The following is a 23,985-nucleotide window of genomic DNA, read 5'->3' as shown; positions in this document are numbered from 1 at the left end:
CTGCTATAGGCCTAGACTGTTGGAGCTTCCCTGGAGTTTTGTGCTTTCTCGTCTTGCAGGGGACCTTCGGCTGCGGACTGACTGCTGTCCAGCATGATGCCTCATCGCTGCTATTGTTATTATTAGTCTTTTTGCCCACTGCTAGCTATTATTATTAGGCATATTCCTATAATTTTTGTTATTTTTATTATTGTTGTTGCTGTGCTTCTCTGTGTCTCTCTCTCCCCTCTCCCCCCTCCCGTTTCTCTCTCAACCTAACCAGTCAAGGCAGATGGCCACCCACCTAGAGCCCAGTTCTACTCAAGGTTTCTTCACATTAAAGGGGAGTTTTTCCTTACCGTTACAAGTGCTTGCTCATGGGGGAATGTTGGGTCTCTGTAAATTAAAGAGTACCTGCTCTATGTGAAAAGTGCCCTGAGATATCTTCTGTTGTGATTTGGCACTATATAAATAAAACTGACTTGACTAGTTGATGATTTTAAGGTCACAACAAGAAGTTAACTCTTTTGTGGCCAGTATTTTATTTTTGTGTCCATTTTGTGTCCATTGCATTCTATAGTCTAAACTTGCAGATGCACAAAGATACATGCAGATACAGGTGCGTGTATCACACACACACACACTCACTACAGGAAGGACTGTGCGTTTTTGTGAGTGTGTCTGTGTGCACGCTTTGTGCTCCAGAGGGGCCACACTATATGCCATGTCGAGAGATGAAATCACAGTGGATTGACTTTCTCAAACAGTGCACAGTGTTCCCCTGTGGACACACATGTCGATGTTGGGCCAGCAAGACACAGACACACAGACACACACACACCTGCTCTTGTCCCAGGTGACTAGTTGTCCTCTTGTCTTTCTGACGTCTTTTTTTTTTTTTTTTTTTTTTTAATTTCAGCAACATTACCAGCTGGGCATGTGTGTGACATTGTGTGTATTAGCGTGTATCTGTCCTGTGTTTGCTTGCATGTGTGTGTGTGTGTGCTGAGCTTGGGTAAAAACTTCAATAGCAGTTATACTTTCACTGCTCTACAGGGATCCACCAAAGAGTGAGACACAGAAAGCAGCTCTTGGTAAGTTTAGTGTCTGTGAGAGAGCAACAGAGAGAGGAATGTGAAAGAGGGACTGAGATGAAGAAAGAAGATAAAGGCTGTGTTCAGACTGACTTGAGCCCTGTGTGAAAAAATACAGCCCTCTCATTCATTTGAATGGAGGAAATGCACTGCATTGGCTAATCACATACATGCAAGCACACATTTCTGGTGGATTACTTTGTAACGTGAACGCTGTGTTTCTGCTGTTTATCAGTACCTGAAGCAACATGCCCTCACCGACACAACCCCTTGCATTGTTTTAACACAGGGCTGTTTTTGGTCTGAATGTAGCATAGCAGTCTACAGCCCTCCTAGCGGCTCTGTGAGGCTGTACTCAGGCACACAAGAGGAAAAGTTAAGAGATCAAAGTTCTTACAAATCATGCTGAGGGGAACATCAAATAGCTGTTGAGACATTTCACTAAAAACCACAAATGTGACCCTTATGGTGATGCTAGAGGAAATGTCAGGGGACCATGAAAGTCTGTACAAAATTTTGTGCCAATCATCCAGTAGATGTTGAGATATTTCACAGAATAAGTGGTGCCATACTAAAAGTCTGGGAATCACATCAGTCACTGGGGTTCAACCTCTGTGGACCATGAAAGTCTGTACAAAGCTGAATGACAATCCATGAAATAGTTGTTGAGATATTTCAATGAAAGCCAAAAGTGACAACTTACTGGTGGCGCTGGAGGAAAAGTCAAGGGAACACCAAATATTGAACGACTGATGAGATATTTCAGTCTGGACCAAAGTGGTGAACCGACAGACCATACTGCTAGCATGACAAAGTGCCACTCGTTTGACAAACAAAACAGTTAAGAGATGTGAGATGAGTAACTATTTGCTAAAATAAAAAATGTAATATACTGTATTATATTCTCCCATGGATGCAACAAATTAATGAGTGAGTACAAAAATTAATGTTTTGTTAGTATGCTTATCAAGTACAGATGATCCATCACATGCACTGAACCACAGAGATGTATACCTTCAGTCTAGGGAAGATTGACCAACTATTGGAGAGATAACCCTTTTTTGTCCATTACAGAGATGTGAAATTATTAAATGAGCTTTACTGCAGACAACAGACTGAAATGGTGACCCCAGAGCAGATACCTCCACATTGTAGACAGTTACATTGTAACTGTAGGTTACTAAAACTAGCCACTGGTCTGCTGTATATAGATAACAGAGTTGAATTGGGATGAAAGGCTTTCATGATTGTAAAATACATTAATGCAAAAGAGCAATACATGCCACACATATGGCAAATCTGTGAAATAGCCCATCCATGTATTATTTGCATCTACATCCTAGAGTAATCTCTTGTTTAAAATGTGTAGGTCTGTGTGTGTGTGTGTGTGTTTGTGTGTGTGTGTGTGTGTGTGTGTATACTGTTTTTTTGGCAAGTGAGCTCAATCTGCTCCTTGTCCATACCTGGACCTTGTGTCTATTTTATTTAATTTTCTTACTCAACTTTTAATAAAACCACAATGCCTAACACTAGAAACATCAAGAATAACACAAGGACAAATAAAATACACAAACACACACGTGCATATACACACACACGCACCCACAACACACACAGTGCAGACTGTCCTCATCTCTGTGCTCCTGACAGCCTCTGGTTTTATTCTTGCCAGTCATTAAAGTAAACCTAATAGAAAAGCCATCATCATAAATACATTAACAGAGAGAGAAATGTCTTCCTGTGTTCAGAGAGTACTCTATCTTCAAAAGCAGCCAGACGCTGCTGTTTGGAATGCACTACTGTTGGCCATTTGCTACCCATCATTGATGAGGGGCTTTTGGCAATGATATACGCGTATGTGTGCGCACACACACATAAACACAAACAGGAAAAAAACACGCTCTGAAACTGATGAGAATCTTTTGGCAGAAACCATGAAAGGACGTGCAAAGGATGTTTGTCTCACTGCATAAAGAAACATGTATATATGCAGAAACAGAAAGCTACATACAGAAAAGTGAGGCATGGATTCACCAAGTTGAAGATATAAACTATGCACACTTGCACACACTTGTACACACAAATGCATCCATTCTCACAACTCCACCAGGCTCAGAGTGAGCTAGCTTAACTACTGGGATAATTTTCCTTCAGTAAATGGTCACTGTGCCCTTGAAAAACATATTTGATTATTACTTTTTTCTCCCCCTCCTCTTTTTTTCTTTTAGCATCATCACAGCCATTTTCATCACGCGCTCTGATGATGGCACGGCAAGGCGCGTTAAGATAACACCCCGGCACCGCCAGGCTTTTAACACTTAAACGGTGAAAAGGGATATTCAGATTTGTCCTTGAACGTTTGGATAGGGCCTGCTGGGCTGGGACAGAGGGAGGGAGTAAGGGAAGGAGTTAAAGAAATGCACACGTTTTTAAGATTCATTCACTTTAAGAAAAAGTGAGCTGGGGAGGCCATTTACTGTAGCGCACACAGTGAGAGATGGGGAAGGCGGGGTTGAAGGGCAGATGGAAGAGTTAAAGAACTGCACACTATAAAGTAAAAGTGTGAAGGGGAAATGATTAGTGGAGCGCGCACAGTGAGGCAGGGGACTTAGGGAGAGTCAGAGAGCAACGGGAGGCCAAAGACACCACACACGTTTCTTTAAACACCATCTAATCTCATCTAAGTCTTAGCTAAACATCTTACATACAAACTCAGAGAGAGAAGAAAAGAGGAGCAAATGAAGAGCTTAAAAGTTGGTATTGAACCTGCAACACAGGAGGAAATGTTGCAACAAAACCGAGGCACTCTTGTCCAAAAACAAACAGTATTTAATCTACTTGAAAGTGAAATGAAAGCTGTTTAAACAAACTGGCAGATTTTGAAATGAGGGATTTAGCATGGAGACTTTGTGTTATTGTATAACAACTGGGGATGCTGAGGAAAGGATTATAGACCCTCTCAATAATACCCCAGACTAAAACTGGCCAGAGTAGAAGTTAGGCCTGCCATTGCAGATGACATATTAATGTTACTTGACCAGGTAAGTCTGAATAAAGACACATGTAGACAGGAACCTATTTAGACTTAATCCAAGTCTACACTGGTCACAAACGTCAGCAGCACAGCAGCAGTAGCAGCTGCAGTCCGCTGTCATTGTCACACTGGATCTGTTCAGCCACAGTACTGCTGTGCGTTCACAAGAATTTTGACAGGGCTAATGTAGCTGCGCTCATAAGTTGCTAGAAAATTGACTTCAAGCCTAAAACAGAGGATTTAGGTCTCACTTATTTGTCTAAAGGGCAAGTGAAGTGTGAGCTATTATGTTCCTAGTGTAGGTAGCTGTACTGATTAAATATGAAATGCATCTGTTCTGTCAGATGCGCTTGAGATGGATGACTGAGTCATAGAGTATAAACGAGGGACCAGTTTCTATAATTGGGATAAGGGAATGGAGAAATCTGGTAAACAGAGCAAGATTGTTGCTAGAGAACAAACAGGTAGTCTGAAAAGTGAACCCAATGTGGAAGTGACTTAAACCTGCATTCTTTCTAATGGCCAACAGTGGGCGACTCCACTGGTTGCAAAAAGAAGTCAGACTCTATGGAAGTCTAAGAGAAAATGACCCTACTTCTCTACTTCTTGATTTATTACCTCAGTAAACACTTTCCTGATGAGTTTATGGTCTCAATCGCTAGTTTCAAGTCTTCTTCAATAACGCATGATGTTCATTTTGTAAATTATGGCCCCATTTGGAGTAAAATAGACGATAAAGCAGTGTATGCTTTTGCGTGGCTACCTTGTGATTGACAAGTAGTTACCATGGCGACAACATTGATAACGTACATAACCATGGTGTAACCCCAGATTCACAGAGTATAGGCGTAGCTGCCACTATTTTACACTGTGTTTTCAGTTCATGAAAGTTAATTGTAACATTTTTGTGGCCTAAAAAAAATCTTGCTCAGCATTTGGTTGTACTGAAAGACTTCCTGAGGAGTCGGCTGTTTGCATTTTTCGGTAAGTACATTTTGTTTTAATGGTTTTAGGCCTGTTTTTCGCGAGTGAAAATTGGCATCAGCATTAGCATTAGCACAGTTAACCACAGACTGTAAATGTACAGTGCTAACCAAGCTGGCAGCTAGCGCTAGGGTCAGCTCCACCTTCTCGTCCAAATATGGTCACTCCTGGTTCCAAAAATCAAAGATCAACAGTCAAATCCAAGATGGCGACAGTCAAATAACTAAACTCAAGGCTTCAAAATGGCAGTCCACAAACCAATGGGTGACGTCACAGTGATTACATTCATATTTTTTACAGTCTAAGCGGGAGAAGCAGCATGCACGGCTGTCGTTTGCCACAGTGTCTATTTTGCTACCACTAGGGGGTGCTGAAGTTTGAAAAATTAGTCTGACTTAAACTGAAACGGAATCAGTGAACCCTACTTGAAATAAGTAGGTTTTACTGCTGATCAGTAGCCTAGTCATTCAATTCTGGGACATGCGCATTATAAGGCAAGACTGGGTGCTTTCTCATTACAGAGTAACACTGACAACCTAAGAAAAAAAAAAGAGAGAAGAAAATAATATACTTAAAACCTGAAATCTGCCAAAGCGCAAGGTGAGTGGTTACATAGATGAGTGGGTCGTTGAGTGGGCAGGAAGAAAGCTAACTTGCACTATATACAAAGTGAGAAAGGTAACAACTTATGTTGCTAAAGCTTTCTAATCATGTTAAACCCAAAGATGTATATAAATATATGAAACTCAGAATGTTTTAGAAGAACACTGTCCACTGACTCAGCTTTGTTTTTCATGTGTTTGGTGAGTACAGGCTGGGTGAGGTGATGTTTCTGACCCTAATTCTATTTCACCTGATTTACTCTGGATGCTTTCCTGTTTCAAATCAAATAGTCCAGCCTAGAGCACTTGTGTAACTATGTTTTGTATGTTTTGGGATGAGTGCACATGTGCATACAATTCTGTGTTTATACACATGCATGTTTTTCTTGTGAGTGTGTATCGTTGAGTATGATTGTTGTTGTGCTTGTGTGTGGATGTGTGTGTGCATATCTATGTGTGCACATGTGCACGCAAGCCGGTACGTGTATCTGTTGCCAGACGGCTGTCTCCTGGCATTGCTGTTCCCCTGCAGTGTGTGTGTATGGTTGTTGACAGTGTGGACGGTAATGTGTGATAGATCGCACTTCAGGGACCCCATAATCACATCAGCCTAACCTAGTCTATCAGCTGGGCACAATGGGATACCCTTCACTCCTCCTTTAATCTGCTCCATCTAGCTCTTCACCACTCTTCTGTTCTCTCCTGTTTTTTCTCTCACTGACTTTCTTCCTCTTTCAATCTGTTTTTTTCCAGTTTAATTTATCTGACGCATACTTAACATTTTCTATTCTTTCTTTCCCTTTCCTCTTTCTTTTTAAAAATATTTTTTGTCCAGCATTTTTTTGTACTATGTACATTTTATTTAAAGGTATCCTATTGTTTGTAATCAAAAATGTACTTAATTTGTAGCCCTCTCTTAATTTCATTCTCTCACTTTTTCCTTTCTGTTCTGTTCAGTAACTTATTTCAATGTGCACTTTAAGTTATTTTAAATAGTATTGCATGCAATATGTAGTTTTCTGTTATTGGCATTTTCTTTATTTCTCTTTCACAAATCTGTCTCTCACTATATCTTTAAAGAAGAAACAAAACCCTGGACATAGTGAGAGGGAGGAATGAGAGTGACTGGTGCCAAGGTTAAGTAGCCTATCCTATAATAGGTGTTGCTGTGTGCATGTTGTATGTGCGAGTGTCTTGAAACAGACGTGTGGGGTCGAGGTTGCAAAGCCGGCCCCAGGGCTCCCCAACAGCACAGTGCACCCGGCAAATGGCCCTTAGCCTTGCTAGTGCCGCTAGCCCTACGATCCATCATACCATATGTTCTCAGTGGGGAAGCTAACGCTAATGACTGATGAGTGGATGGGAAGGGGGCACATAAAGGGAGGGAGTGGAAAGGGTAGGATGAGGAGGAGAAGGAGGAAGAAAAGGTGGGAGTAGAAGAGATAAGGAACAAGAGGCCAGAGGAAGAACAGAGGGTGTGGGGAAACAAGTTGATGAAGGGTAACAAAGAAGATATCAAAGGAGAAGAAGAGATGGGAAATAAATGAAAGAGGGAGATGGAGAGGAGGAGGAGGTGGGGGGCACTGTTGGAGGGGAAGAAAAGGAAACAGATGAGACAAAACAAGCAACGGTTATGGCAGAGTAAAATACTCATGAATAACATGTCAAACTACCGTTCACTCTGGTTGCTCTGACAATACTCAACATAAATCAGTATTTAAGTGTGGAACCACTTCCTAAAGAAACTTTTGAGGAGAGACTTTAATTGGCAATGTCATGAAAAGACAACATGTTGAAGAAAAAGAAAAGATGAAGCCAGAGTAACAACTGATAATGGACATGAGGTAAGAACATTTATATAATTTATCTGCTGGCTTACTTTGGAGGAACTTTTTTGCCAGCATACATGTATTTTTGTGTGGGTGGGGATCTTGTGTGTGTGAGTGTATGTCTGAGTGTTTGCAGATAGGCTTATGGGGCACTATAGACCTGCCCATATGGGGCCATTGTTTATGTGTGATGAATAGAGTCCACGTGTCTGTCTCTGGCACTCAACACTAAGCGAACCCTGCCGAGGGCACCCTGTTGACTCTATGTGTGTGTTTTTGTGTATGTGTGGGTGCCTGTAATATGTACGTATGTGTGAGAGTGTGTTTGTGTGTATGTGTTTGTGTGAGGGAAAGAGAATGGGTGTGTATTTGTCCTGCTGTGTGCTTGGCAGTGCCCTCAACGGTGCCATCCCGAGTGTGTTTCATCATCATCTGCCATGACAAAGATGTCTAATGACACACATGTACACACACACACAGTCACATCTGTGCCATGGTATCCGGGTGCTTTGGGACACTGCGGGAGAGGAAGAAAGGGAAACGACCCCACGTTCCTGCACCATGTGTCTACCTCAACCCTCTTTGCTTTATTCCTCATCATTTTCTCCTTTGCCTTTTTGTTGATTGGATATTACAAACTTCATCCCGTATGTGTTCATTGTTGAGCAAAAAACTTTACTCATCGCAGAATCTTTTTATTTCCTCCCTCTCACCATAATATAAAACCGTTAAAACAACAGCGGATGTTAGTTTACGTTTGTGTCTGTATGTTTACTTCTCTCACCTGGAATGTATGTATGCACTTCCTCCCTCTCAGCATCACCGCAGCACACCAGTGTATCATCTACAACTCGGCCTCCACAGCATTGGACCCCATAGCCATCATGGAGGCTCCCACTACAGCAGAGCTGGCCGCCTTTCGTGGAGTAAGGAACTCCCCCACAGCAGCTGTCACCCAGCCCCACTGAGACCCGGCCCTGCGAGTGGTCAGGACAGCAGTATTCATCTACAATGACAAGGACAGATGAAGGAAAACACTTGAACAACATTGAAAATACTAGAGTCAAGTCAAGTGGAAAAGAACAAATCCCATGAAAGTGTTAACATATGAAGCAATCTGAAACTCACTGGCTTTTACATGAACATAGTATCCTCCACAGCACTGGTGGTCAGGGAGAGGTGGGAGCAGTTTGCCATTGCAGCAGACTGGGTTGGAGGAATTAATGAAACTCAGGTAACTGCCCTCACAGCAATGATGATGTGGCTCCTTTGTGTACAATAGTCCATTGCAGCAAACCTGGTTGAACAATATTGGCATATACACACACACACACACAGATGTACCCACATATGAGAAAATAATCACAAAACAATCAACAAAATCCACACAGACACAGTAAAATGAAATCACGTATGTTTCTGCACTACTACGGTGTGTCTATCAGCCAAACAGGAAGCCATTTATCTTTTGAAGGCTATTTCTATTTTGGGGCATGCTCTCTAAAAATAAGTGTTTGAATGGTTACTTCATGATACACCATCATCTTTGTCCCTTTTCTCATGTAAGATCTGAAACTTTACAACTTTCAGAGTGATACAAGTTTTGAACATAAAGCTCTGACCGTATCATATCATACTATTTCATTCAGGACATGACAAATGTTATTTTTTATTAACTATTAAAGGAAACAACCTACAGTATGTAGTGTACATGCCTTTATTATTGTGTGTACATGTTTGTGATACAGAGCGATTTTTTTTTCTTGTCTAGCTACATGAGTGTGGGTTTGTATATCCACTTTCACTGTTTGAATCGGTGTGCATGTGTGTATTTATCCATGTGAGTTTGAATGTTGTTATTGTTTGTGCTATTGGGTGTGGTGGGGATAAATGTATGGCGTACAGCTTCACTGTGCCAACTTGGCTGGCATTCAATGACACAAGGATGGAAGTGAATGCAGATGACAAGTTAATCTGTTTAGAGAAATTAATCACTGAGAGGAGGACCATGCATCCCACATAAATAGCGTGTGCTTGGAAGAGGAACCGTGAGAGTGTGTATTTGACTGTGGGTCTCTGTGTGTGTTTCATTTTGTGTTTCTGTGTGTCTTTCTGAGGTCTGGTGAGGACTAATATCCTGAGGGGGTACACAGCAACAATGTATTCTCCACTTCAGATCAGCAGCCAAAGCAAAGACCCTGGACTTATTTCTTGTTTTACACATTTAATACAAACATGTTGTTGTCGTACAGTGAGGGTTTTAATGATTACTCACAACAAATTCTGGTTAGAAGAGAGACTCTTGCCTTTAAGTAGAAACATTGTCCACTAAAATGCTCCATTCTTAATACACTCATAATTATAATGTGTGTCTAGATTTTCAAAAAAAAAATGCATTGAGAAGTGTATGTTGCCCCAGGTAACACTCTTGCACTTGTTTCAATTAATAACACATTGTTTTGACCTGTAAATGTTGTTCCTTCCTTTAGCACAACAGTCAACATGCAGTATTGTCAAAATCCAGTTGGTGGGTGTACAAAATGCATGTGACGACTAACAAATAAACGACTGGATGGAGAAAATTCCATAATCCCACTCATGAAGAAAATAATAATAAATACAGAAAGAAGAACAAAATGGCCAGAGCAAAATTACCTGTACGTCAGGATGGAAGCAGGATGTCCCACACACACTATGAGTGGCAGAACACTGCAGGTAGGTACATGTGAACCTTACACCACCTGCACCTCCTGATTCTTCCCCCACAGAGGACGTGACCCCTGCTGATCCACTAACACATGACCTCAAGGTCCGTCTTAAGACCTCATAGCCCAGCATGATCCCACTGGGTCTGCCTGGATGGGACCAGTCCAGCCTCACAATCCTAAGAGAGAGAGAGAGAGAGAGAGAGAGAGAGAGAGAGAGAGAGAGAGAGAGAGAGAGAGAGAGAGAGAGAGAGAGAGAGAGAGAGAGAGAGAGAGAGAGAGAGAGAGAGAGAGAGAGAGAGAGAGAGAGAGAGAGCAAGGCGAGAATAGAGAGAAAGAGAGAGAGGTGGGGTTATGGAAGGACTCCAAATCTGAACAGGGCAATGAAATGTTCTCCTTCACACTCCTTTCACCATACTGCACACACGAGCACACACCAAACACACAAACCTTCTCATACCAAACACACATGCATTCATGCATGGTTAATGCCTGACAAAGTTGAGTTACAGTGTCAGGTTGTGTGTATCTTTATACACTTCACACTATTGATTTTCCTCTTTTTTATCTCTGACATCTTTGGCAGGGGAAAGACCTGTGTAGTAACACACACAGTTACAACTCCCACAGTTTCCTACAAGGAAAATAAGCCACAAATCACTGCTTCCTCTGCAACTGTAAGATTTGCAACATTGCGGTCAAATGTGATCACTTTAAATGTCTTTAAATTTAAATTTAAGACTGAGAATAAAATCTCCATTTTTGTTCCTATTTCATTAATTGTGGATGCTGTCAAAAAGTACCTTTGAGGTAAACTTATTATATTAGATCAGAATACTTAAGAGTACATCTGACATTGTGTAATAAAATATTTTTAATAATGTGATGTGTTATTGATATACAGGTTACTAATAGTGAGTAAAATTATATTTTCATGCAGTCCAGTTGTATCATCACATCTTATGCTGGCTTCACAAGACAAAAAAAGCTCCACCATATACTCTGTAAGTGCAAACTGGATTGATTCTGTTGTGTCAAACCTGTAAACCAACCTTTTGTGCTGCTGATAAACATTGATGATTAGTACATTTAAACCAGAGGCTATAAACTTTCATGAACCTGGAACAATGGTAACACTTGAAAAATGGTTAAGATTAAATATTTGTCATCAGAAAAAAAAGTGAAGATGCAAAAAATGAAATAACTGCATAAATATTCACAGTGCATCTCTGCATTACCTGGCACTGACCACTTGTGCGTGAGGTGTGACCAAGTCAGCAGGCAGGTCCTCCACAGTAGTTGTCTGAGTAACATTACTCCTCACACATGCATACACAGTACACACCTCCACCTGAAATATATACACAAATATAGCAGACAAAACATAATGCACACATTTCTGCATACTTGTTTGGATGTGCATGTCTGCTTTTGTTTGTGTGTGTACCTGTATGTTGTAGACAGTAAAAGGCAGTAGGTCCCCCAGCAGGTAGGACCCTGAGCTGTTGTCTACACTGCCATGAAGATGGTCGTTAACGTAGATGTGGTAACCAGTAATTGCTCCATTGGGCCATTGAGGAGGGAACCAGAGCACACGTGCGGTGCTGCTGTTAACTGGAACGACCTCCGGGGCAGACATCCCATCTGGCTCTGAGGATGGCACATAAGAGTTCACACATCCAAAACTATTTAATTTTTAAAGAACAATAACATCTTATACAGCTTGAAGATGTGAAACATGATCATCACCAAGCTCAGTATTAAGCATGGCATGAAACCAGTGCTCTCAACATCACATCTAAGTGTTTACACACATACATATATATTATATATAATCTCAACTTCTGCAGAAATGTGAAGACAAAGCTGCAAGAACAGGATTTACTTGTGAGTCACCACATTCATTTATAATATACTAACAATGTGTTTGTGCATATTGTTTGTCTTGCTCTGTGATGGTGATTTCACAATGCCTGACGAAGATCTCTGGTAGATCGAAACGTTGCTCAATTAGATTTGCTGAGAGCTACTAGTACAGTGTGCAGATCTTTTTTTCTGATTTTTACCTCTAATATACTTACAATACCTCTATTCATATAGTGCTTTTCAAAACAAGTTACGAAGTGCTTTACATACAATTAAAAGAGACAATAAGGAAACAGTTATAATATTTTGATAAAATACAATGAAAGATAATAAAACAAACAGTAAAATCAATAAAAAGCATGTTTAAAATAGTGAGTTTTTGTCACTTAAAATAAGACAATGTGTTAGCTTCCCTGATTTTCTCTGGCAGGTCATTCCACAACTGAGGGGGCCTGAACAGAAAAGGCCTGGTCACCTCTAGTGTTAAGGTTTGACTGAGGAGTGGCAAGGAATGACCTACGAGAGGATCTCAGGTTGCATTCAGGCTTGTAGGAGATCAGGAGGTCAGCTATATATTCTGGAGCCAACCCTAAACAAGCCTTAAAAGAGATCATTAAAAATTTTAAATCCACTCTAAGATGGACTGGGAACCAATGAAGTTATTTTAAAACATGTGTGATGTGTTCTCTCCTGTTGGACCTATTTATGAGTCTGGCTGTGGCATTTTGAATCAGCTGAAGTTTAGTGAGGTTTTGTTGTGCGAGGCATGAGAAGAGTGCATTGCAGTAATCTAACCAGGATGAAATGTATGCATGAATTACTGTTTCTAAGTTCTTACAAATTACCTGATATGTGAAAATTTTCTTAATTGGAAAAAACATGATTGGACAACAGAATTAATATGCTGGTCGAAGCTGATGTGGTTATCAAAGATAATAGCGAGGTTTCTGCAAGAGTTAGTAATGTTAGATGAGAGGGAACCAAGATAGGAGGAAATGTAATTGTAATTGTGATGAGCCTGGACCTAACTGTAGGAAATTTGACCACCCAGTTATTGATATTTGCAATACACATGTGGAGGTCGTGTAATTGATTGGTGTCATTGGTGTCAAAGGAGAGATATAATTGTGTATCATCGGCTATATTAATAATATGACCATTTGGTAGCATGTAAATGGAAAATAGTTAGGGCCCAAGAACGGATCCCTGTGGAACTCCATATTTTAGTGCTACTGAAGCTGATTGATAATTCCCAATTTCCACACAGAATGACCTAAAACTAAACCTGAAACACCCACCCAATTTTTAAGACGTTTAATTAAAATACTTTGACAGACAGTGTCAAAAGCTGCAGACAGATCCAACAGGAGTAATATAGTGTATTGACCACAGTCAGCTGCTAAGAGATCATTTAAAACCCTAAAGAGTGCAGTTTCTCTGCTATAACCTGCCCTAAAGCCCGACTGAAATTTCTCAAAGAGACCATTACCGTTCATGAAAGATTTGATAACTGCTTGTAAATTTTTACACACAATCCACACCACTAAAACTTTAAAACGTCCTAAAACAGTGCTACATTAGTGATCATCAGGCCAGAGTTGTAAAACTGAAAAATATGGGTATGTTTAAATTACACATTGTGACTGTCAGGTCTCCAGTATTCAGTACAACCATTTTTTAAAAAGACAAGTAATGTAAGGTGAAGTCTATTTTCTGTATATCATACAAGCTTCTTACAGCATTAGTTCACTAACAGCCCTATTTACACACAATGAGTAGAGACACAGCCTGACAAACTTCTCAGAGATCAAACAACAATACTGAGCTTTTAACCATCCATCACTCAAGAGGTACGTGTATGTTGGTGAGGGAAAGAAATGGACAGACTTTATAAGCATGCAACTGTTTGTATAGTAGGACAGAGAGACTGTGTGTGTGTGTGTGTATTTTACAGAGAGAAACAGAGAGTGTGTGTTGGTCTGCATATAAAACAGGCCGAGTGTGAGTCTGTGTGTTTGTGAGGGAGGGAGAAAAGAGGCCACCTGTGTGACTGTATTTGTGCAGTATTGCGTTGATAATGGTATCTAGCAGTAAATGAAATGTAGAGCAGTGAGCTGGGTTTAGGTAAGTGCATTGGCAGCCAATGAATTGGGTTAATTTCTCTTAGCTGAGTGCATTTTCACTTAGAATAATCAGAATATGATCAGCTTGCCCTCTCTCTTTTTCTCTTTCACTATCTCATAGCTAATAATAGTGAATCTTTCTCTGAGACATTTTTTTCTTTTGCTGTGTTGTTCCACATTATCTCTCCCTTTCTCCTTTACTGTCCCTTCCACCTCTTCATTCCCTTAGTTCATTCCTTCAAGAAACTCTCTTTCAGCACATCTATAGTACAAATTTATAATAAACTAAAACTCCAAATGCTGCTTCACTCTCAGAACACACGTTCTATGGCGATTGATATAACATGGTAGCTTATAGAGAATTTGTTACAGGTACAGAGGATAAGGGAGGGAGTATTCACTCCCACACGTTTTGTTGGTTTTCACCACGGGGGTTGCCAAAGTTCAGAGACAAATGGGTTTTGAAGGGAGGTGACGGAGACAGTGAAAGACACAGGAGAATCTGAAAAATAGAGGATAAGTAAGAGATGATCTGTGAAAGAAAGAAAGAGAGAGAGTGAATAAATTCAAAAGACAATTTCATTGTATAAGGTTTCCTTCAAGATGATAGTAAAGATCAAGTTGTGGAAAGTGAGAAAGAGAGGAAAGGTTTAAGTAGAGTATTGTGATGAGATGTGTGTGTGGGTGAGATGTAATCATACAGATTCAATCTATTATTCTAAGTAAAAATGTACTCAGCTAAGAGAAGTTAACCCAATTCATTTGCTGCCAATGCACTTACCTAAACCCAACCTACTGCTCTACATTTCATTTACTGCAGGATGACATTATCAACGCAATACTGCACACAGAGCCTCTTTCACTCATACACACACAGACACACGCACATTTTTCTTGCCAATTAGTCCTGATGTTAGCATTGCCCTATAGATTGCAAGCCATGTTAAGACGGTTGGTAGGGTTGAGCTGCATTAGTTAAAATATATTTGGCTTTGGTGTGCGCACGTGTGTGTGTGTTAGTGTGTGTGTGTGCGCACTCTTATGGCTGTAAAATAATGAAATTACCTCCAGAGCCCTCTCAGTTAAACGAGCCATGCTTTGCCTTTAGCACCTAATGATTTTCTAATGTTTTTAATGCACTTTTTATTATACGGCTCAGATTAGAGAGAAAGAGAGAGGCCTCTGACATATGATTATACTGAGAAAGAGATAGAACTGAAGGAGACAGAGAGATGGTCAGAGAGAGGGATTGAGAAGGAAATGGAGACAGAAAGAAAACAACAGAGTGAGCGGCCTCTGACATGTGATTACAGTGTGACAGTTGAAAGATAACCCTTAAATGCTGAGAGACTAGGCTGAGAGTTGAAGAGGGAAATGGAGAGAAAAGTCGTGATGACAGTTGCACAGCTTGTGCTACTCATAGCTAAAGACAGTAAAGCCTGAAAAGGAAAATAACAATAGATTCAAAAACTGATTGGCTACTCATGTTCCACTTACCGTATAGACTCGAAACTCAATTTTACTTTCTGATGAAGACTGAGTCTCCTTTTACAAATATTAACAGATTATGCAAAGACAGCTAAAGCTGAGAAAACGGATGAGACTGTATAAAAGAGATGTACTGTAATGATGGCATTGCATATTTTGGTGGAAATTTCCCATTTCAACATAAGGGACTGATATACTTTCATGATTTCTTTTCTCTGTAGATTTATAGAATATCCCATCTAACCTTTTAGGAAAGCCAAAGTGATGTATTTCAATTATGTTGTAAAGTACAGTATAGCTATAGCTTGCCTCAGACTTGGGAACAGCCATGTTTGCTGTCTTGTCTGACAGGTAAAACACAGCTTGTGTGTATGGCTGTGTGTGTTGCCAACAAGCATTTTACAACACCTTAAATCTGCCTCACACGCACACTTTGTATTGATTTCATGCCTCACTACATGATGTATTTAACATTTCCTGTGAAGCACAGAGACACAGAGGAACACACATTAACACAGACACCTCTCCTGGATCTATTGAATTGAAGTACTTTACATGATACATGACACCCACATATACATATACACATATACAACACATACAGATGCAAATTATAACCAATTTCCGAAACCAAGTTTTTGGCCATGTTAATCATCAATAAACTCACATATATACACATACCTCCATCCTTTGTCGTGACGTTAACTATTGCCTTAGTTGTATTATGTGCCCCGTTAGACACCTGTAATGACACCAAATAGGTGGTGCTGGGCCAAAGGTCAGTTATCACGGTGGAGATGATCTCAGGGTGAAAAACCATATTTTGACTTGAGAGGGCAGAGTCTATTGTGAGAAAGTAAGACTCCACCTCTCCTTGCAGGTTGTGCAAAGCTGAGAAAGACATGAAGACAGGGGAAGAAGAGTGAGAGAGAAGTCAAAATGTGAATAAGTCTTTTTCTTCACATTTTGGTAATCATCAAATGACAGATTAAGCTTAATAAAACATCATGTCATGAAAGTATGCTTATGCGTTCATCTCATGTGTGTGTTTATACTGTCCTTGTGAAAAACAGTTTAAGTTTCAGACCTTTTTGAATAAAGACTTTTGCTGGACAGACTATGTGTGTGTGCTTAAGAGTAAGGGTAGTCTTACAGGGTTGTGTCCAGTTGACCTTTACAGCAGTGTGATTGATAGCATGGGCCGACAGAGATGGAGGATGGAAAGGAATCCCGGCCATGGTCATTGCAGTAACTATCTCTCCTGAAGAGTAGCCCATGTCATTATGGACCACTAACTGGTACTGGTAACGGGTGAATCTGTTGAGAGACGGTATGTTTTACTTTCGGTATTTCAATCATTCAAAAATGAAATGAAATGAAAAAACATAAGCTATAATAGATAAGCTCTTGGTACAAGTTCCAACTGAAACTGTAAATCAATATTCCACTTAAGTAAAAGAAATAACAGACAATGATGCTCTATAAGTGGGATAAAGGGGACCATCATTTCAGTCAAGTCTGTCTTTATCTATTAGTTCACTCTAAAGTTATTCTGTTGGTTCTGCTAATATGATGACTTCTATCAAAAAACTAATTATTTTCTTAAAGTGCTGTTTAGGACATCAATAAAAAAAACACTATGAACTGAAAAGTGCTGACACGTTCAAAAGTTTGTCAATTCACTACTTGAGCCCAGTAGAGACACAAACCCGAAAAGAGTACACCCAGAGCCGTTTAGCAAGCATAGAGGGAAAAAAATCTGCTTCCACCAAGTGCCAAACAGAGATTAGGGGATGCTGTGTGAAAAACAATTTAATTCTTTGGGATATTTGCTTAATGTATCTTTGAGCGGTATTAAAAGATCGGCATCAGCGGCAGCTCGCCGATCGGCTCTGCACACACGGTTTGCTGCGGCGCCGGCGTTTGCTCTAGAGCTCATTTCAGTAATCTCACCTGCTTAGGCCTTTATCTTGGTAGAACAATTTGGTGCCGGAGTAAACATGGAGCCAGCGATGGAGATCTTCAGAAGGGGGAGGGGATGTGGCTGTTACTGTGGGGACCGTGGTGATGGCCAGGGGCTGGTAGGTTTTACATCTGAGCAACTCGTATCTGAAGGGGAAATTTGAATAAAAGAAAGCACACACACATGGTTGGATGTTTAGGAATGCATTAACACACAACACATGTACAGAATTATGTGCCAATATGAGCACACAGACACACGCCGTACCCACATATGTATGCACACATGCTTGCATACGCATTCATTCATGCATATAAACACACGTACACACTTGCACACCAATTTCAACCGACTCTTCTCCTTATCGCTCATTTCGTCCTCTTCTGCTGTTTTTCATCATCTCTATTCTTTTGCGTTCACTGTATCTCATCCCTCCCTCCCTCCCTCTGTTGTTTTTTTCCTGCAGGGTTTGTGTTTTCCTCTCCCCACAGTGATGCTAATTTCTGCTGTAATCAGAAAAGAAGGGCTTAATGCCACCTTTTAACCAACCCACTTAGACAAACACACAGAGCTGAGCAGAGCAGAACAGACAGACGGGCTCATGCATTTTAATCGCCTGCCAGGAAAATGGACCTTTATTTTAGGCCTAATTGTTGACAGAGTAGAACAGGACAGAACAAAACGGACCAGAATTTGCATTAGGAATGAGAAAACACTGATTAAAAAATGCACAATACTTAGCTCATTACCAGGGCACTCATGTTAGCAGCTTGTTAACGTGTTCCTATCTGCTTGTTTGCTGAAGTTTTTCAGCGGCAATTGAACATTTCCTGAACGTGTCTCTTAACGAAACATGCTATAGATTTCAGTATTGACTGTCTGGTTTCTAACTTTGTGTTATACCTAATGAATAAAAAAACAGGCTCGATACAGATTATGTAAAATGATGGTTACACAGATTGAGGTTCACACTTACTAGCTCTTCATAATTAGCATTGGATTTCTGATACACATTTGCTTGTACAGAACCATTTAAAACGTTCTCTCTCTTGCACTTGGTTAAATTCTGGCAACCATTAGAAAACAATAGAAGCAATTTGCTGGGTTCTGTGCATGTTCAAAGCAGTTATGCATGTCTGATCCATAGTTGATATGTTGACTGAATCATATCAACTATGGAACCAAGTGTTAGCAACATTTTCTCAAAATTTTCTGATCAAATGCTTTGACAGATTGCTTGTTGAGATTGCTGCTGTGGACAGGTATATCTGATCACACTAACACAACTTTCACTAAGTCAGTAAATGTGATGCATTTAATGAAAACCAGTAGTAATGCCTTACTTTTCCAGGTACTACTGCGTACTGGGAAAAGCAATGTTAGTGATTTCTGAAAGCATAATACGTTACTCCCAACACCGACTGCCCTGTCTTCATTACAAATCAAAATAGATTTTCCTACGCAGTAGTCATTTCAAATTCCTCTGATTCTTTTGTACAAGTGGTGCTATTGGTCAGATGCAAGTTGCATGAGTTGATGAGAAAGAAAAATAAAGTATTTTTTCTGTGATGGTGCATCTTCGCATATGAGTGTCTTGCAAATATATCTTTGACTAACATCAAGCTGCACTGTGGAATGCAATGAGTGGTGGCCTACGATTCATACAAGATATCTGTGCCATCACTGGTAAGAAAAAACATATTGGTGTTGTCAGACACAAACCCTGTTTCCTCTGTAATACTTATGTTACCTGATGTTAGGTCCATTTGGCCTGCTTGGTGGTTGCCAAGAGATGGCCAGGAAGGACTCACTAACTGCCACTACTGACAGTGGTGCAAGGCCTTGGGGGCTTGCAGGTAATGTGGTAGCTAGAGTGGGCAGGCTTTCTGTGCATCCTCCAACCTGTCCACCTCCCTTGGAACACGCCAACACAGTGATACTGTAGTTCGTATATGGAATCAGGTTTGTTATTGTGACGTTGAGCTCAGATGCAGTGCCACTGTCATGGAAGATGCGGGGTTCTGGGAGCCGGATCTCATAGCCATGGATTTCCCCATTAGGAATAAGAGGAGGAGACCATATGACCTGAAACATAAGAGTGTTAGATTAAAGTTCAGTGCACTCCTTTTAAAATACAGTAGTCAGATATATCAGAATAGTACAGAGGAAACTAAAGGCCTTGTTCACTTAATCCTTTCTAACTGCCCTATCAGTATCCCAGAAAAGCCTTCTCATTGGTTGGCTGGGCATTCTAAACGTTCTCGGCATGCTGAGGACGGCAGAAAGCTTTTAGATGGATGAACTACAGGAAGTCATGGCATAGTGCGTGCGTGTGCGTGTGTGTAGAGTTTGCAGCGTGTGCTGATGCAAACACATACGATATCTGCATCATAGTGTGGATGCGTGTGTTGTCGTGAGTGCTAACAGTGCGATCGTGTACGTAGTATCCCTGTGTGCATGCATCATCACACGTGTGTGTCTGCTATCAACTCTCTTGTGGGGAAAGATAACCTGACTTTGACTTGAGCAGAAGATTCCGTTCATCACATTTAAAACAGGGCACACGCACACACACAAATGCACGCACATGGACAAACACCATGCTAAAATAATGAAAGCGGCTGGTAATGGAATTGCTGCATGCAAAAACAAAAGCTTGCTGTCGTTGAGCACTGCATCTGATTTGGAAACCGTTCAGTCCGTCAGCATTTTAGAGTAAGGATGAAGGTAACTGGCACACACACAAATGATAAAACATACACACACAGACACACACAAAAACACCCACACACACACAGACTCTATACGTGTGAATTCAGAGATATCTATACAATAAATGTTTCATTGATACATCCACGTCCACATAAACACAAATGCAAATGCATGCACAGTTACTATATGCTAGCATTCAAAATGTGCACACACATACACTTGTGTTGGACTGTGTGCTATAACACACTTATGAAGACAAACTGTCATGTACAATAACTGATCAGTTCAGAGCTCGTTGAGACTCATGAGTTTAGGTGATTAAGTGCTCAATGTTGAGGAGAATATTATGAATGAATGTCAAGAATAATTATTTCTCATACAACCTTGATATTCATTTAACAAGTGACACCGTGAGGTGATACAGGACACACACACACACACACGCACACTGAGCCATACACACACACAGCCACATATGGGCAGGGTCATGTTGAGTTAGGTAGCTCATTTCCCAAAGTGCGTGTTGGGTGTGCTTTGTGGTGGAAGTCATTTACAGATTGAATAGCCTGATGTAATCTAGAGATGGTGAAGACAGCAGAGACCCTGGGCTGACACAGACCACTGGGGCTAAGGCCAGTACAGTCTGTGTGTGTGTGTTTGTATATGTGTTTATGTGTATATGAGTGAGAGAGAGAGATGGATGATAAAGTTAAGAGTGAGAGAGAATCGGTGTGTGTGTAAGGACATGGTGTATGTGTGCATGTCTTTGTGCATTTGTGCTATTACATTCCGAAAAAAAGGTATTCAGAGAGTGCCGAATTTTACAGCTGACAATACAATTCAACAATTTAATCGTACATGTGTCAGTGGTATCACTTGAGTATTAAATTTATGTCGGCATTGTGCAAATGCACTGTAAACATTTGAGATCAAATCCCCAAACGTATTTTTTAAAATGAAAATAATATATGATGGACATCATAGATGTGGACCACAGTCTGATTAATATGCCTCATGGACAATTAACTAATCATGTAATAAGCATATAAATAAAAACAGCTATTTTGGTAGAAATAATGAGTGAGAGAATGAAAAATGAAGCCCTACTATCTGTGAATCAAACAGACAAAAGAGCAGAGAACCAGATGGACCTTTAGATTAAAACAGATAACACACAGATGAAAAAATGCAAGAATTATAGACTCTATCTGAGCCGTGGTCTTGAGTCACATGACTTGACTCAAGTTACAAATCTAATGACTTTAGACACGGCACAACAAAATCATAAAAGATTTGCAATTGGAATTAGACCTAAACACGTTACGCTTGGACTTTAACCTTTTGAATTGGAATGAGTTGATATCCTCCAAATATAAATAAATATATTATAAAAAAGTGTGCATTGAATCAACTCCTGACAATGGACACAACAAACCCATCCAACAGCAGCCAATCATGTTGCACAGGCAGAAAGGTGCATTTGGTGGTGCAGAGCAGCACATTGCCACATACAGATATTAAAAATTCAGGTAAGTAGACTTCTACTTAATTTATCATCTGCCACTCAAAATGACAAACTTCTCCAGCAACAGATTATATCTGTAAACATTAGCCTACCATAACACAAACCTGTTTAAATTATGTTGCCCCCCAACGCTGTAGTGTTTCTGCCTTTTCACAGTCAACAAAAAGTACAGAGCTCAGAGTAAATCGTTGAATTTTAGTTATTTTGTTGAAAATTGAAGACAAATTAATTTAATCAGGGTTCAGATTTCATGCAATGCTATTGAACCCCAACCTTAGTTAAAGGAATAACATACCAAGGCACAGCTGATCATTTTGCCTTTATTTTATTGCTGGAGGTTCTGTATGTGTGCCCTTCTAGTGAAAAAAAACAAAACAAAACAAAAAAAAAAAACAAAGGAAAAAGTGCATTTCGGGTTCCCCTAAGTCTAACATACTGAAGAGCAGATTTGGTTGCCCTTTCAATGAAAAAAGTGCCCTATAGGGTGCACTGTATGGGACAAAAACATGGTGAAGTGCCCTTCCAGTGAAGAACATGACATACTTTGCCCTATAAGATGCCCTAATGATGGAGCAGACTGCCCATTATGCTAGAAATTAATGGATGCTTTATGTAAGCTGACCATTAGGAAAATAAAGCACCCCGAAAAACATGTTGTAGTTGTTGTGGCTGACATTATTCCTTTCAGTTGATTTTGGTACAGTACTACTCACTAGTTGGCTGATTCACACCCCCTTTAGATTGTTAAATTGTCTTTCGGTTGGTGCAGTCTAAGCTGTAACCTTGATCTTACGACAATTGTGAGGTAGGTCACAAAGCAGGGCTTTTTTGCAATTAAAACAAGTGTATGGATTAAATATTATTAAGGATGCATTGCTAATATATGTAGAGTGTATTTTCTAAATTGGTTTTAAATCACTGAAGTATTACAGATTCAAATGTGTTTACAACTCTTCAGCTTGGATTAACTTGGACTTGTAGAGAGGGAGAAAATTGAAGACAATACAAAGGGATCTGCAAAATGCAGCTAAAGGCAGCAACGGAGGAGATGAGAGAGATAAAGGTATGTTTGCAATAGCCATTAGCAATTAGATGGGATGTCCAGTAGAAGTTAAACCTGTGCTTGGGCATGTTAAAAAGTTTAAAAAATGTATCCTGTCATGACACTGTAATGGAGTCTGGAAGAGAACCTTTTGAGCAGCCCTGCTAACAGACAAACACACACAGAGGAGTAAAAACCCCTACCAAAGTTTTTACCCCTACTAAGGAAGTTGGTAGGGGTAAAAACATATGACAAAGACAAGAGGGTAGTGTAGTTCTTGTTTTGTATGTCAGTGCCTTACCACCCCAAGAAACTGGAACAGCATGACAAATGACAAAGCTGCTCAATCTTTCAAGGATGGTTGCCAATTCTATGACATAAAGGAAGACAGTATTGTCATTGAACTGAAGGTGTTCCACTCTTCCTATGCTCTCCGTACCAGCAATGTCCAAGCTATGCTTACGCACATTAAAGAAAATGATGTGAACACAGTCTTTCCAAAGCTGACAATACTCCTCAAAATAACTGCATCAGTCAAGTGATCATTTTCCAAATTGGAGCTGATCAAGAACCAGCTTAGAAACAGATGTGGAGAGGAAGGATCTCAGATCTTCTGCTGTTGTCCATTCAGAGGGAAACCCCAATTGACCATAATGAGGTCATTAATAATCCTTTTATTTCACCAATCTTGCTCCTTGATTCCCTAAGAAGACCAGTTCCATAGTTCCATGTTTTTACTACAGATGTGTTTGAGAGACAAACATTTAAAACATTATGCATTCCCTGTATTTTATTACGGAGATGTTTGCAAAGTTAATGTTTAAAAAGTAAAGCCAGGTGCACATAATGACTTGTTTAGGACTCAAAACACAATGTTGAAGATTTGGACTTTACTTAAGACTAGTTGGTCTTGACACGGGACTTGACTTGGAACTTTATAGCAAAGACTTGAGACTAAATTTATACAGGTAACATAAACTCTTATTCTCCAGTTGTGCAAATATATATTTTGGATGCACATAGCAGAATCAACTCAAAT

General features: G+C 40.1%; 1 protein-coding gene across 5 annotated transcripts in view; it reads right to left on the bottom strand.

Annotated features, from left to right (window-relative positions):
* The window catches only part of ush2a (Usher syndrome 2A (autosomal recessive, mild)), a 237,332-nt gene that overhangs the window by 69,268 nt on the left and 144,079 nt on the right, over positions 1–23,985 (bottom strand). For all 5 annotated transcript variants that reach the window (XM_042395524.1, XM_042395835.1, XM_042395601.1 and 2 more), the window contains exons 54-62: positions 19,418–19,752; positions 17,658–17,813; positions 16,858–17,021; positions 16,386–16,595; positions 11,675–11,877; positions 11,466–11,578; positions 10,178–10,406; positions 8,651–8,819; positions 8,307–8,528 (exon numbers count right to left, since the gene is read on the bottom strand). In XM_042395524.1, coding sequence (XP_042251458.1) covers positions 8,307–8,528; positions 8,651–8,819; positions 10,178–10,406; positions 11,466–11,578; positions 11,675–11,877; positions 16,386–16,595; positions 16,858–17,021; positions 17,658–17,813; positions 19,418–19,752 — 1,801 coding nt within the window. The remainder of the gene's footprint in view (positions 1–8,306; positions 8,529–8,650; positions 8,820–10,177; positions 10,407–11,465; positions 11,579–11,674; positions 11,878–16,385; positions 16,596–16,857; positions 17,022–17,657; positions 17,814–19,417; positions 19,753–23,985) is intronic.

This window comes from Thunnus maccoyii, chromosome 1, assembly GCF_910596095.1.
Source record: "Thunnus maccoyii chromosome 1, fThuMac1.1, whole genome shotgun sequence".
Classification (NCBI taxonomy): Eukaryota; Metazoa; Chordata; class Actinopteri; order Scombriformes; family Scombridae; genus Thunnus; species Thunnus maccoyii.
This window is presented reverse-complemented; position numbering and strand designations above follow the sequence as displayed.